Source organism: Microcaecilia unicolor, chromosome 10 (assembly GCF_901765095.1).
Source record: "Microcaecilia unicolor chromosome 10, aMicUni1.1, whole genome shotgun sequence".
Classification (NCBI taxonomy): Eukaryota; Metazoa; Chordata; class Amphibia; order Gymnophiona; family Siphonopidae; genus Microcaecilia; species Microcaecilia unicolor.
This window is the reverse complement of record NC_044040.1, coordinates 173,324,677-173,340,576: the sequence shown is the minus strand read 5'-3', so window position 1 is coordinate 173,340,576 and position 15,900 is coordinate 173,324,677. Positions and strand designations below refer to the sequence as shown.

Below are 15,900 nucleotides of genomic sequence, written 5' to 3'. Positions count from 1 at the left end.
GTGAAGTGCATGTTTTTTGAAGCTCTCTCAGAGAAACAAGCCATATTGGTGGAGGCAAAAGATACAGCAAAGGAAATTTTAGATAAACTGAGAACTATATATGCAACTACATATGCAAAACAGCAACCAATTTGGTTGGCAGAGTTGAATGAAACCAAATTAAGGGATAAAAGTAAGTGTAATGATCACATTATGCATCTTATGTCTTCATTTCAAAAGCTAGAACTTTCTGGAATTCCCATGTGTGATGCATTGAAAAGAGCATTTCTTTTTACCTCACTATCAAAGAAGTTTGATGTTTTTAGGTCTGTGAATGAAGCCATTGAAGGGCAATCGTTTGAACAGGCAGCATCAAAACTGAGGCAGGAATGCATAATTAATGATTCTGAGGAGATGTGTTCTCAAAGACAGTCAGAGAGAAATGAAACAAATTTCTTGGCAAAGAATAGAGGAAGGCGGAGCTATGGGAAAACTCCACCCAAGGGCAAGCTGATTTGCTACTCATGTGGAAAGGAGGGACATGTATCTAAATGGTGTAAGGAAACACAAAACACCCCCTCTAGCTCACCTAAGCCAATGGAACAAAAGAATTTTCCAAGCAGGAAATGTACAAAGGACAATGATAAACATAAGAGCTTTCTAATGGCAGAAAAATCTTTGACTATGGTAAATAATAATTCAAATGAAAGTACTTGGATTTTGGATTCGGGGAGCACATGCCATTTAACCAATTGTAAGGATTTCTTTCAGGAAATGAGTCCAGAAGAAGGTGTTCTTCATACTGCAAACGCAGGGACTACTCAGATCCAAGCAAAAGGCATTGGATTCTTAAAATGCAAAGTGTCTAATGAAGTTAAAGAAATTCCTGTAAGTGATGTCTTGTATATTCCCCAAGCAGTTTGCAATATGCTTAGTGTATCTACATTAGATAAGAAGGGATTTGTGATTCATTTTGAAAACAGTAAGTGCACAATCTCTAAAAATGATGAAGTGTATGCTGAAGCTTTTATGCATAATGATATTTATAAACTGAGCATTTCAGGTGAAGCCTCACATATGGCGCAAGTAAGGAAGAATGATGGTAAATGTAGTCTGGAAATCTGGCACCGCCGCCTGGGACATCGTGATTTTAAGGTGATCCAGGATCTTCACAGTAAGCAACTTGCCACTGGCATTCAAATAAGTGCAGATACTGGTAAAATGGAGAAATGCATAGACTGTGTTACTCAAAAAGGTGTGAGACCCTCATTTCCTGCATACACAGGAAATAGGAGTAATAAAGTACTGGACTTAATACACAGTGACTTATGTGGACCGTTTAATATCCCATCATTGGGAAATAACAGATTTGTGCTAATATTCTTGGATGATTTCTCTAGATACTGTGTGGCCTATTTGCTGAAAGAAAAAAGTCAAGTCACAGACATGCTGAAGAAATACGTAGCCATGGTGAGCAATAAATTTGAAAGAAAACCAAAGGTTCTTCAGACAGACAATGGTGGTGAGTTCACTTCACAAAGCATGCGCACATTTCTACAACAAGAAGGCATTCAGCATATCACAACAGTAGCTTATACACCAGAGCAAAATTCTGTTGCAGAGAGAAAATTTAGGTCACTTGTGGAAATGACCAGATGTATGCTGTCAGATAGCAATCTCCCTAAAAGACTATGGGGGGAAGCCATTCTCACAGCAGTGTACCTACAAAACAGAATGCCAACTAAAGGCGCTGAGCGCACACCACATGAGACATGGCATGGTAGGAAGCCAAACCTGTCACACATAAGAACATTTGGAAGTACAGCATATGCTCATGTACCAAAGCAAAGAAGGCATAAGCTGGATTCCACAACAGAAAGGGGCATTTTAGTTGGCTATGCTCCAGGACACAAAGGATATAGAATTTTGAATCTGAAAACTGGCATTGTTGGCATAAGACATTTTACATATTTTGATGAAAACAAAAGGGTTGATAAAGGCTGGATTATGCCAGATGAGCCTTATCATCCAGAATATGAAACTAGAACCATAATAGACATGCCAGTGTATATAAATGCCATACCAAGGCAGATGTCTGAAAGCAACTCATCTGTATCTAACGAGGAACAGGCAGAGGAAGCAGACACAGAAAGGATCATTGAAGAAGACAGTACAGTTGGAGAAGGGGAATCAATTGGAGAAGGACTCTCAGATTTAGAGGATGCGGAAAGGTCGGACCAACCTGTTGTCAGACGCTCATCCAGGGAAAACAAAGGTGTTCCACCCCCAAGACTGTCTTACCTAACAAAGTCAGCAGAAGCTCAAGAGCCCTTAACATGGGATGAGATTGAGAAAATGCCAGCAGAAGAAGCTGCTGAATGGCGTAAAGCTGCACAAGAAGAAATTGATGCATTGCATAAAAATAAAACTTGGATTCTTACAAAATTACCTCCTGGCAAGAAAGCTATAGGATGCAAATGGGTATTCAAGTTAAAAAGGAATGCACAAGGAAAAGTGGAAAGGTATAAAGCCAGATTAGTCGCAAAGGGATATCTTCAAAAATATGGAGAAGATTTTGATGAAGTGTTTGCACCTGTAGTGAAACACACGACAATTAGAACACTTCTGAGCATTGCAGTCTCAAAAGGCATGCAAGTCAACCACATTGATGTGAAAACAGCATTTCTTCATGGAGATATAACTGAAGACTTGTACATGGAACAGCCAACAGGTTTCATAAATACAAAACAAAGACAGCTAGTGTGTAAATTAAACAAAGGTCTTTATGGATTAAAGCAAAGTGCAAAATGTTGGAATGACAAATTGCATGAAATATTGACAAATTTAGGATTTAAGCAAGGTGAAGCAGATAAATGCTTGTACACTAGGTGCAGAAATGGACAATATGCATACATTTTAGCTTTTGTTGATGATCTGCTCATTGCAAGCGAAAGTGAGCAAGAGTACAAGGACATTGTAAAATATTTAAACCTGAATGTTGAGATAAAAGAACTTGGTAATGTGTCATACTATCTTGGTATAGAAATTGAGAAACAAAATGATGGTTCTTATCTTCTAAGCCAGAAGCAGAAAATAAATGAGCTTATTGAAAGTTTAGGTATGCAAGATGCCCAAGTTGTAAGCACTCCCATGATCACTGATTTTCTGAAGGATGAAACAGTAAGAGAACCTTTACCAGATAACATCCAATATAGATCAGCCATAGGTAAGCTTTTATATCTGACTACCACATACAGGGCTGATATAGCAAATGCAGTAGGAATTTTGAGCAGAAGGGTCAGCTCACCTACCAAATCAGATTGGACTGCAGTTAAAAGGATGGTAAGGTATTTAAAAGGTACCATTGATTGTAAATTAAAGATTTCAGCCAACAGTAATCCAAAACTAATATGTTACTGTGATTCAGATTGGGCAGGGGATCATTCTGATTATAAATCCACAAGTGGATATGTGTTTATGTATGGAAATGTACAAATTTCTTGGACCAGTCATAAACAAAGTATTGTGAGTCTGTCTTCTACAGAAGCTGAATATGTGGCTGTATTAGAAGCATGCAGAGAACTGATGTGGATTGAAAAACTTTTGCTGGATTTTGGAATAGATGAACAGAGACCAATCCAGATAATGGAAGATAATCAGAGCTGCATCAGACTGTCACAGAATGACAAGGTTCAGTCACGCACCAAGCACATCGCAACGAAATATCACAACGTGCGAGAGCTGGCGAAAGAAGGGGTTATCAGTCTACACTATTGTCACACCAGTGAGATGACAGCTGACATCATGACCAAACCGTTACCCAGAGAACGTTTTGAGAATCTGCGAATAAAGCTTGGACTTTGTATGAATTAATAATTGCATGACAGTTATGCATGAGAAGGGGTTTGTTGGAATAATGTATTGTGTTTTACATGCATTGTCTGTCAGCAATGTTTTTTTTTTCTTTCTCTGTGATTACTCTGTGACCTCTGATGTGAATTGCCTAGAGAGGTCACACCCATGCAACTTCCTGTGGGGGTTAGGAACAGCACATGGAGCTCAAAAGGTCTCTCCTAACCTGAGGATCTATGGTGTGAGCATCCATTACCATCTAAGCACATGGAAAGAGCTGATAATCCAAATGTATTGTATTATGTTATATAAGCCTGTCTGAATATCAATCTAACTAAAACTGTGAGTAAACAGATGTTTTGTTAATTCAACTTTAAAGTGACTCAGCAGTGAATTATTCTGGGGTGTATGTGAGAGAGATGAAGAAAAGAAATTAACATTTCTAAAGCTGAAGCTGTGTGTATAAAATCTGCTAATTATTTACTACAAATAATCCAACAGTTTTATGTGTATAAAGTTATGGGCTCTGGCTAGTTCATATTTCTGCTGTTGTTTTTTGGACTATTTTTCTGCAGTTGCACTTACCTCTCTTTTCATAGTATCATCTGCTTTTATGAAGCTGTGAATAAACTGTTGAAATGGATTCTGGGAATTCCATTGTGCTTATATATTTTAGCATTTTGCTCTGTCTAATGTAGCATTCAAGTGTATAGTTACCATCATTTTCCACCGATCTGCCTAAGGTCATTGTTACTATAGCTAGTTAGCGGTCCCTAAAGCACCAGCTGCCTGCCTTGTGTCTTCAGGAGAGTATGTTACCTTCGAACATAAATGCACATTTGCAGACTTTTTCCACTTACAAGACTCGCGATGTCTAGATTGCTCAGCAAGATTCCCCAGATGCAAAGCTCCTTTCCCAACATGTAACGCAGGTCTCGAATTGTTTTTACCAATGGTTTGAACAAAACAGGTGGGAAGTCTTCAGGGACTGTCTCTGGGCTAGAAAGCACAAACTAAGAAAAAGATGAACCACAATGCAGTCATACAGTAATGGAGCAATTTTAGCATAATTGTACCTGATACAGTTTGCTCATAGCAGTAACAATGCCCAAAAAGACCAATCAGCCTATTTGGTTCCTGTCCACTCTGCAAAGATATATCCCATTTATAAGCTCTCTCTCTCTCCTTATCCAGAGCACCTTTCATCATCAGCCTAACTTGTTCTCCGCCATCTTAGACAGATCAGCATACAATAACTCCCACCTAGTTCATACTCGACACTTCTCCTTCTCATGACTATCCACACAGTTTTATAATATGTAACAGCTACCAACATCGGTGTGGCTATTTCCCGATTCGGCCTCTTTAGCTCCCCTGTAGTCTACGAAACAGATCTGGCCATCTGAGTGCCTGCATTTCCTGTAGGAATCCTAGTTATCACTGTACTTGAAGCCTGTCAGACCCAGCTGCTAATTTAATTCTACCACTAAGCCTAATTTAAATAGCTGATAACAACAATGTTGATGTAATGCAAACATCTGGCCTCTTAGGTCCCCTGCACAGCCTGTCAGGCAGACCCAGCTAATTCCAATATTAGCCCAGAAAATGTTTTGGGAGGCAATTCTATAAAGAGTGCAAAGAGTTAAGTGCCAAAAATCTGAATGCTAAGCTAGTATTCTATAATGGTAAACTTGTGTGTCACATCCAATATAAAATACCACATTACAACATTCAGGCACGCCCATTTATGCCATGTCAACAGTAGGTGTAATAGTGCATGCCTAAATGTGGCATCCTGCACGTGCAACTGACAATATTCTATGTTACATGAATTACTTGGTAACACGCCCATGCCCTTTCCACATGAATACACCCCTTGCATTTACGCACTTGCACACTTAGGGCTAGATTCTATATATGGCGCCTATAAAATCAGTACCAAAAAAAAATGTGTAAGAAGGTTTCTTTAAGTTGCGTCTAAAATTTGAAGTAATATATAGAATTAACACTTAAGTAGAGAGGTTACAAGCAAATTTACCAACAAAAATGTCCACAGACCGTTATTAAATGGACTTGGAGAAAATCCATTATTTCTGGGATAAGCTGTATAAAATGTTTTGTACATTTTTGGGATCTTGCCGGGTATCTGTGACCTGGATTGGTCACTGTTGGAGACAGGATGCTGGGCTCAATGGACCTTTGGTCTTTCCCAGTATGGCAATACTTATGTACTTACGTACTTATGCAAATGCACGCACCTAAATTTACGTGCGGAGCACCGTTATTCTACAATTATTTGCATAACTCAAAACCACGCCCCTGATGCACCCCGAAATGCCCATGACCCTCCCATTTTCACACCTCCTTTTTTGGAGAACACTTAAATTTTAGGCGCAGATCTCGCTCCTAACTTTGGGCTTCTTTTTCAAAGCTGCACTACTGATTCCCATTCAATTCCTATGGGCTTCCTCTCATTTGCCTCGTGGGACTCGCCAGCGCAGCTTTGTAAAAGAAGTCATTTATATAGTAAGTCCCAATTAAATCTAATTAGTGGCAATAATTGCTTGCTAAAAGCCAATTACTGGCACTAATTGGCTCATTATTCTATTAAATGGAGTACACAAATTGGGAACATGCCTAAATTTGTGCATACGATTTTGGTGACCTTTACAGAATCAAGGTGTTAGCCACTCTTCTATAACTTGGTGTCTAAGTGCACTTATGCGCGTACCTGCCGTTTCACATCCATTTTGAAGTGGAAATGTCATTGTACTATGGAAGTTACAAGCCAAATTGATGCCTAACTTTTGCACACCAGGGCCGTCGAGAGACTGGGCCGGGCCTGGGGCAAGGCCCCCCCTGGGGCCCCGCCACCGCCACCCCCCCCCCCCCCCCCCGAGGTCGTCATCATTGTCGCCGCCCCTTCCATCCACCACCAGGTCGGGTCCCCCTGAATTAAAATCATAGCGCCTCACCTCGACCTCGCTCCATGTGAAAGAAGCACAGCAGCGGCAGTCTGCAGATCGCCTCCCTTCGGGCCTTCCCTTGAGGGCAGGATACAGGGAGGGAAGGCCCGAAAGGAGGCGATCTGCAGACTGCCGCTGCTGCACTTCACATGGAGCGAGGTCAAGGTGAGGCGCTATGATTTTAATTCGGGGGGGGGGGGCCCGGCCCGGTGGTGGATGGAAGGGGCGGCGACAATGATGAAGGGGGGGTGGGTGGAGGGGACTGTGGCGCCGGGCCCCCTTGGAGACCCGGGGCCCAGGGAATCTTGTCCCCCCTGCCCCCCCTCGGCGGCCCTGTTGCACACTATATAGAATGGGGAGGGGGTTATGCTTTAGAAGGAATTTTAATAAGCTAAGAATTCTCTTGTTTAGAGACTATAAGGGTCTTTTACTAAGCTGCGGTAGTGTTTTTAGCTCACAGTAGAAATCAGTTGGCGGTAAACGACAAGATGCCCATTATATTCCAATGGGTGTCTCGGCATTTACCACCAGCTGATTTCTACCGCAAGCTAAAAATGCTACCGGGCTTAGTAAAAGACCCCTATGTAATCCCTATTGCTGGAACACCGTATTTCACAAATGCTGGTAATTACTTTAGCTAAGCCTGCAGCATGTCGGAGGGTAAGATTTTACAGCAGTGTTCACTTCTACAGTTTGGGAAAGACAGATTCTTATTTCTTTTGCCAAAGGCTGGTTTAGTTTACGGGAATAGTTATATAGCCTGATATACTTGCTTGTAGTTCTCAGGTATATTCTCACCACTGTCACAGATATATATATATATATATATATATATATATATATATATATATATGAATGATCATGACCTGAAGGAGCCACTAGAGGGAGCTCCAGCCTGTTACAAAGCCAATTATTGACACTTATTAGCTCATTATTTTATTAAATTGCACGTGCAATTTGTGAACATGCCTAAATTTGTGCACAGAATTTTTGGCGATCTTTATAGAATCAGGGGGATAAGTTATAGAATAGTAGATAGTTTTCTAATGGTTGGGAGGAGGGGATAGTGCTGGTACAAATCAAGGTAAGGTATACACATGAGTTCATCTTGTTGGGCAGACTGGATGGACCGTGCAGGTCTTTTTCTGCCGTCATCTACTATGTTACTATGTAATAGGCAGTATTATCAGAGAAACTTGAAACATAGGTGCACAGACTTACTCCAGCTCTATAGGTGGCATAAGTGCTTGTGCCTAAGTGCATATCTGCACCTCTACCTGATTACACTGGTATTCTATAAAACAGGTGTCTACTTTCCTTTATAGAATATGCGTCAATCAGGCACCCTCTGGGCATCTATATATAAGTGCACAGTTATAGAATTACCTTCCCCCTCACCAGCCTTCATTTGCAACTATCTATTTGAGTTTTTTCCCCTCGTTTAAAACTCCTCCTTCAATGTACGTAGTCCAGTCATTATAGTGACAGTCCTCAACTCTGTCTGGAACCCTGCAATCATGATCCCTGAACACAAACACTAGGTAACCACTCGCCTCCACCTATCCTCCTCTCCTCCTTCCTGTACACATTAATTGATTTGATTACTTTATTTTTTGTCTATTAGATTGTAAGCTCTTTGAGCAGGGACTGTCTTTCTTCTATGTTTGTGCAGCGCTGCATACGCCTTGCAGCGCTATAGAAATGCTAAATAGTAGTAGCAGTAGGTGTCACCCTTAAGCAATGACCACAGCTAAGTCCCGCCCCCCTCTCCCCCTTCACTGAGAACTATCAGTGCTGTCTGCACAGAAGTCCCAGCCCTAGTTAATAGGGGGAACAGAAGCCTAACTTGGGATCACTCCAGACAGCTTCCCATTGCTACTCAGTTATATTTACTATAGTCGATATATTGTCTTTCAGCAGACTGGGTTACAATATCATTCTGATGACTACTTATCCACCTTTGTAATTGCCACTTCATTGTTTATGCAGTTCCACAAGCCTTTTTGGATGGTTGGGCTCACTGAGCTTTGTGTCTCATCACAATGCTGTTCGTAAGTAAGCAAAAACTTCTTCAGGATGGAAATGTCAAGAAAAGAATTTTCTTTCTGCTTCTTTCTTTTCTTTTCTGACATGGTTATTTCTTAGTTGTAGTCAGTGCATGTATGCTGAAACACAAAGTTGAGATATTTACATTACTGGCTCAAATATCACTATATTACTATCTTAAACACTGTGTCAGACGTTATTATGAAAGTGCTATTTAAAAAAAACTAAATATTTCACAAACACCTGGTACACTGGTGTAAATTCCATCTAAGCTGCCCCTACAACATGGAGGAACCCAGTCATTAATCACCTCACTCTATAATCTTGCATGTATATTTTTGTGCCTAGCACATAAAATTTCACACACAGGTTATAGCAGGGGCGGACTGACCATTCGGGCAACCGGGCAGTGTCTGAGGACCTACAGGCTCTGCCTGGTTGCCTACTGCCGCTGGCAGTCCTACCTTGAAGGGCCCTGGTAGTCTAGTGGCTTCTTCGGGGGCAGCCAGGCAGGAAAGAATCTCATTCTTTCCTGCTCACTGCCGCTAGTGTGCCTGTGGCTGGCGACAGCGTATTTTAAAAATAGCTGGCAAGACAGCTGAGACCCGCGAGATTGCCACAGGAAATCTCGGCAGCCATTCAGAAAACATGCTGGTGCCAGCCCAGGCACACTAGTGTGAACGGGCAGGAAAGAGTGGGATTCTTTCCTGCCCAGCTGCCCCCAAAGGAGCCACTAGACCACCAGGGACATTCAAGGTAGGACCCACTTGCAGGGGTCTGTAGCATGTGGGAGGGAGACAGCAATTGTGGCGGTGGGGCGGCGAGCAGTGGCTGGGGGGACCCCCGAAGACCCTTACTGCCCGGAGGCCCTGACCACTGTCAGTCCACCCATGGGTTATAGAATAGTTGGCAGTTATAAATATAGGTTAATTGGCACTAACAATGAATAACTGCTGATAATTGGAAATAATTGGTGCTAACTGGCAGAAATCTGTAGTTACGCATGTAACTGCACTTATTTGCTATTCTATAAACTTACCCCTGGATTCTATGTATCGTGCTGAGATTTCCATGCAGAAATCGAAGCGTATTCCATAACAATGCGCATACCCTAATTGGTTAATAAGTCATTCAATGTTGATAATTTATTTATTTATTTATTGCATTTGTATCCCACATTTTCCCACCTATTTGCGGGTTCAGTGTGGCTTACAATACATTGTGAATGATGGAAGTACAATTTGTTACAATACGATTATGGGTTACATTGTGAGGGTTTAGGGTAGACAGTCAGTTCATAATATCATTTGGGGATATAACAATAGAATGTAGCAATGGGGAATGATAGGACGATAGAACAATAGCCAGAGAACGTTAGGGTGTCACAGTTTTATCTCTGGGTAAATTATTAAGTGTGGTGAAAGTATGAGAAGAGAAATTTAGGAGAAGTGTATTGGTGTATTTCTATTGATGTGTATGGACTTCATGTGTTTTGAGCCTTGCTGTAGATTTTCTCAAAGAGATGAGTTTTCAATAGTTTGCGGAAGTTGGTTAGTTCGTAGATCGTTTTCAGGTTGCGTGGTAATGTATTCCAGAATTGCGTGCTTATATAAGAGAAGGTTGAGGCGTGCATTACTTTGTAGTTTATGCCTTTGCACTTAGGGAAGTGGAGATTGAGGAAAGCTCGGGATGATCTTTTAGCATTTCTGGGTGGCAGGTCTATTAACTCAGACATGTATGCAGTGGCTTCACCGTGAATGATTTTGTGCACTAAGGTGCATACTTTAAAGGTGATACGTTCCTTGAGTGGGAGCCAGTGTAATTTCTCACGCAAAGGTTTTGTACTTTCGTATTTTGGTTTTCCGAAGATGAGTCTGGCTGCTGTGTTCTGGGCTGTTTGAAGTTTCCTCAGTATTTGCAGCCTGCGTATAGCGAGTTGCAGTAGTCTAGATGACTGAGTACAAGTGATTGCACTAGGCTGCGGAAGACAGATCTCGGAAAGAATGGTTTAATTCTTTTCAGTTTCCACATGGAGTAGAACATCTTTTGCCAATTAACAAGCAATTACTGACATTAATTGGCATTAATTAGAATTTACATGCAGAACTGTCTAAGCGCATTCTATTACGTGCTGCACATAAATTCTAAGTCACATGGAGGCATATTTTCAAAGCACTTTGGGAGGCTTAGTTCCATAGGTTTCTATGGAACTTTGGGAGGCTAAGTGCTTTGAAAATGAGCCCGATAGTTAAAAAGGGGTGGGCGTTTCAAAAAATCTATGCACGTTGTTATAGAATACACCTAGTCCGCACCTAATTTAGGCGCCAGCATTTACACCAAGTTTTACTTGTCGTAACTGCCCGTGACTAAGTTTAGTCGCACAGACCGGCGCTCAGTGTATTCTATAAACCATGCAGAAATTTAGGCTTATTCTATAAAGTGCCGAATTTTATCTGCCTAGTGGCAAAGAAGACTATTTTGCAGTATTGGGTCTCTTCGGACCCACCGGCCTATTGGCAATGGAGGAATCAAATTCACTTGTTAGCAACATGGGAGGCTAGAGAAGCGCAGAGATCTCCAAAAGGGAAAAAGAATTTTATGTGAATTTGGAATTGGTACATACATAAATTGAGCCCACAAGGCCGTAGTATGCTACTGAACCTCACTTGCTAGATTTAAGATGTGACCGGGTGTAACGGCCATCTACTAGAGAGAGATGGATTGGCTCCTAGAGGGTGAGGGGGAGGATAAACTAAGGGGGGGAGGGGATAAAACAACAAAAGGTTGATGACTAAATGAAGCAAATAGTTTTCACTGTTCCTTGTTTTAATACCGAATTTGTATATCAAAAGATGTAAAGTATTTATGCTTTTGAGATGTCATCAATAAAAATGTTGAAACATAAAGTGCCGAATTTTAGGGGTGATATATAGAATCTAGTCCTTAGCGCTGAAAATCTATAGTGAATAACTGCAAGGGGGCGTGGAGGTGGGAGGGGCATAAGCAAGTCAGGGGCATTCCCAGCACTTACACACTAAGATTCTAGAATTCTGTCAGTTAATGTGCAACTGCAATATTTATCCACAGTCATTTACACCAGCTATTGACATGGCGTAAGCAGCCATGCCTAAATGTTGGTGCGTAGGCAGTTATATGTGTAATTGTCAATAGAGAATTCACACTTAGCACACAGCATCCTAGTGCCTAAATTTTTTTTGACCTTTTCAGAATTACCCCCTAAGGGATCTGATAGTCTTCACCCTGTGCATTAAAACTCTATGGGGTCCTTTTACTAAGGTGCGCAAAAATATGGCCTGCGCTGTGTAGCTGATTACAACATGCTATTCAGTTAGGGGTGAGCAACAATGAAAATTTTTAATCAAAATTAATTGTGGTATGCAAATTTTTAATCAAATGATTTGTCAAACCTCTAGACTGGATGGCTTGGTACTGGTAAATTCCCACTGCCTGGAATTTTTTAAAAACCTTACTCCCCCTCTCCTCCTCCTTCCTACTGCATCCTTCCCCTTCAGCTCCCCTTCTGCTGCTAAACCTGTTACCCCTGTCACACAGACACCCATTTCTCTCCTCTCCTACTGCTGACCAGGGGCATAGCCACGGGCGGGCCTGGACGGGCCCAGGCCCAGCCACTTTCCCTCCAGGCCCGCCCATCCAACATCCTTCATCGCTGTTGCTGCCTTTTCTCCCGCAGCTCCGTCTACGGCCGTCCGGGAGGCAGCGATCATCAGCGTTGCCTGCCAGTGCCTGCCCTGAAATTGTGCTTCTTCCCAGGCTCCACCCCGCTCTTTTTTTCGCTCATCGCGCAGCGCTGCCATTCACACAGGCAGCTCCGCTCCCCTCTGCCGCTTCCATCTGGCTCTACTAAACAGGATGGAAGTGCAACAGAGAGGGCCGGATGGACGCAGCAGAGGGGAGCGGAGCTGCCTGTGTGAATGGCAGTGCTGTGTGACAAGCGAAAAAAAGAGTGGGGCGGAGCCTGGGGAGAAGTACAATTTCAGGGCAGGCACTGGACAGGCAATGCTGATGATCGCTGTCTCCCGGACGGCCATACACGGAGCCGCAGGAGAAAAGGCAGCGACAGCGATGAAGGATGTTGGATGGGCAGGCCTGGAAGACAGAACTAAAAAGTAAGTGCTGGACTTGGGGGGGGGGGGGCTGGAGGGAAGGGAATGGATAGTTTTGCCAGAGTTGGACTTGTGTGAGGAAGGGGATTAGAGGGAACTGGGAAGGGAGAGAGCTGCTGGAGGTAGGAGGAAAAGGAGGAGGGAATCTGGATAGAAGGGAGAAAGCTGATGGACATGGGAGGAAGAGGAAGGGGCTGGAGAGCTGCTGGACAAGGGAGGAAGAGGAAGAAGGGACTGGAGGGAAGGGAGAGAGCTGCTGGACATGGGAGGGAGAGGAGGAAGGGGATGGAGAGCTGCTGGACAAGGGAGGAAGAGGAAGAAGGGACTAGAGGGAAGGGAGAGAGCTGATGAACATGGGAGGAAGAGGAGGAGGGGACTGGATGGAAGGGAGAGAGCTGCTGGACGTGGGAGGGAGAGGAAGAAGGGGCTGGAGAGCTGCTGGACAAGGGAGAAAGAGGAGGAAGGGACTGGAGGAAAGGGAATGGATAGTTTTGCCAGAGTTGGACTTGTGTGAGGAAGGGGATTAGAGGGAACTGGGAAGGGAGAGAGCTGCTGGAGGTAGGAGGAAAAGGAGGAGGGAATCTGGATAGAAGGGAGAAAGCTGATGGACATGGGAGGAAGAGGAAGGGGCTGGAGAGCTGCTGGACAAGGGAGGAAGAGGAAGAAGGGACTGGAGGGAAGGGAGAGAGCTGCTGGACATGGGAGGGAGAGGAGGAAGGGGATGGAGAGCTGCTGGACAAGGGAGGAAGAGGAAGAAGGGACTAGAGGGAAGGGAGAGAGCTGATGAACATGGGAGGAAGAGGAGGAGGGGACTGGATGGAAGGGAGAGAGCTGCTGGACGTGGGAGGGAGAGGAAGAAGGGGCTGGAGAGCTGCTGGACATGGGAGGAAGAGGAGGAGGGGACGATGGAAGGGAGAGAGCTGCTGGAGGAAGAGGGGATCTGGGTGGAAGGGAGAGAGCTGTTGGACATGGGAGGAAGAGGGGGAGGAGAACTGGAGGGAAAGGAGAGAACTGCTGGTATAGCACAAGGAGGGAGGGAAGGGAAACATAGATACCAGACCAAGGAGATAAAGGAAAAGGGAACAAATATTAAACCTACAGCTTGAGGGAGGGAGGGAGGGTGGGGTGGGCAGGCAGGGAATCAAGCAACCAAACCAGAAGCTGGAAAGGGGAGGGAGTGAGAGGGAGAGAAGCTGGATGGGGTAGGGTCAGAGAAGGTAGAGATATATTGGAGAGAGGGGAGAAGCTGGACAGAGAAATATAGGGACACAGAGAAAAGGAGATACTAAACATTGAGGAAGATAGAGGTACAGAGATGGAAGAAGATGGATAGTGTAAATGCACCCCACCTGTGCCTCAGTATAGAATGTATCTCTGAGTGCCTGCAATTGTGCTCAACACCCAGAGTCACCTCACTGAGGACGGCGGACTGTACAATTTACTAACCTCGCCTCTCAAACTCAGAGAATGAGAGGGGAAAATAAACTAAATTTGGATTTGTCCTACTTCGGGAAGAACCAAACTTACTAATAGTATTCAAATCCACCTTTACCATCAAGTGTAAGTAAACTATAACATTTCTGTTCATCAGTGCTTCTATTTTCCCAATTTTCCAATTTCCCAATATTTCAATATAAACCCAACATTCCTCCTACTTCGGTTCAATATAACATTTGTACTACAGTATTTATTTTAGCCTTCCTTCCTCTGAAGAATCTTTCTTCGATACCTGTTCCAGGATCACTATCAGATAAGTATATATGCTTAAATATTCCAAATAGTTAACTCCTTTCTTTAGCTTTTAAGTGTATTTTAATTGCAAAGAATTTATACTTTGTGCATTCTTTTTGTGTTTCCACAGAACTTCAGTTTACCCTCCGTTTAGGTAAGTATGTGTCTTTTCTCTGTCATGCAACAAGTTGCAACTTAGCTGTAGTTGAATTTTGATGTCGTTTTCTCTTGCAATCTTTCTTGCGTGGGGGCCCAAGATATGTTTCAGGTCCTCGTGCTCCAGCTCAGTTTCTTCTCCCTTCACCTCAACTTTAACCAAAATAAATGGAGGCAAAACCCTGACTCCTTAACCTTAGTAATTACTTCTCTAGTGTCCTTAAGGGTTTTTCACAAATACTGGGCCTCAGTAACCTTGTAGGAAATAAAAGTAACCAAACAATTCCTTAATTCTAAAACCTAGTCTGTACTTTGTTTTCCCTATTCTATTGGGCACACTCAGCATGTATACACTGTTGCAACCATTTCAGTCAGCAACATACAGATTTTTGTAACTCCCACACTATTATCCCACTTTTCCACTCACCACACAGCTATTCTCACTGTTCCAGGCTACTTCTTCCCAAGCAACCCAATTTTATTCCCAAGCACTCAGAATTCCTTTCAAATATCCCCAATCCACACTTTCCTTCTATCCTGTCACACTCTCCTAGTAATGCACATCCTTTCCAGCTATTCCAATCACTCACTGTTACATTAAAATCAGCTTTTAACTTCTCAACCCCTGACACACAGTTTCACGCTTCCTCTCTCTTCAAATTCAGCCAGCACTCTGCCAGTGTTTCCCTAATCCCCAGCCGTTGTCAAGTCAACGGAAGCTTGGCTTAACATTCTGAAGTCCCACAGCCAATCGGAAAAAACATTAAGCAGTTTTTTTTTTTCTTTCTCAGCCAGTTTAGAATTCCCACTGAAAAATCTAAATCCCCATTTTGCTTTCCTTTTTTTCCCATAGAGATTATTAGAAAATTACTATTTTTCACCAAAATGAAAGTCAAAAATACCCCTAGCGTCATCAAACTTACTAGTTAACCTATGCACTACAGTCTCTATTATGCTATGTTTTTATTCTTCAAATTTAGTTACATTGAAACCCCTTTTTACAACTTTCTGCTATAAAACCAAAA

The 15,900-nt window shown here is 42.8% G+C and overlaps 1 protein-coding gene across 6 annotated transcripts in view; it reads right to left on the bottom strand.

Annotated features, from left to right (window-relative positions):
- LOC115479302 overlaps positions 1-15,534 on the bottom strand; it is a 59,505-nt gene extending 43,971 nt beyond the window's left edge. For 3 of the 6 annotated variants that reach the window (XM_030217163.1, XM_030217167.1, XM_030217166.1), the window contains exons 1-3: positions 14,822-15,534; positions 8,756-8,962; positions 4,692-4,844 (exon numbers count right to left, since the gene is read on the bottom strand). In XM_030217163.1, coding sequence (XP_030073023.1) covers positions 4,692-4,844; positions 8,756-8,929 — 327 coding nt within the window. In that variant the 5' untranslated portion in view covers positions 8,930-8,962; positions 14,822-15,534. Of the gene's footprint in view, positions 1-4,691; positions 4,845-8,755; positions 9,139-14,821 lie in introns of those variants that run through there. The other 3 variants (XM_030217165.1, XM_030217168.1, XM_030217164.1) reach the window with 3 other exon arrangements.
- Positions 15,535-15,900: the final 366 nt, after the last annotated feature.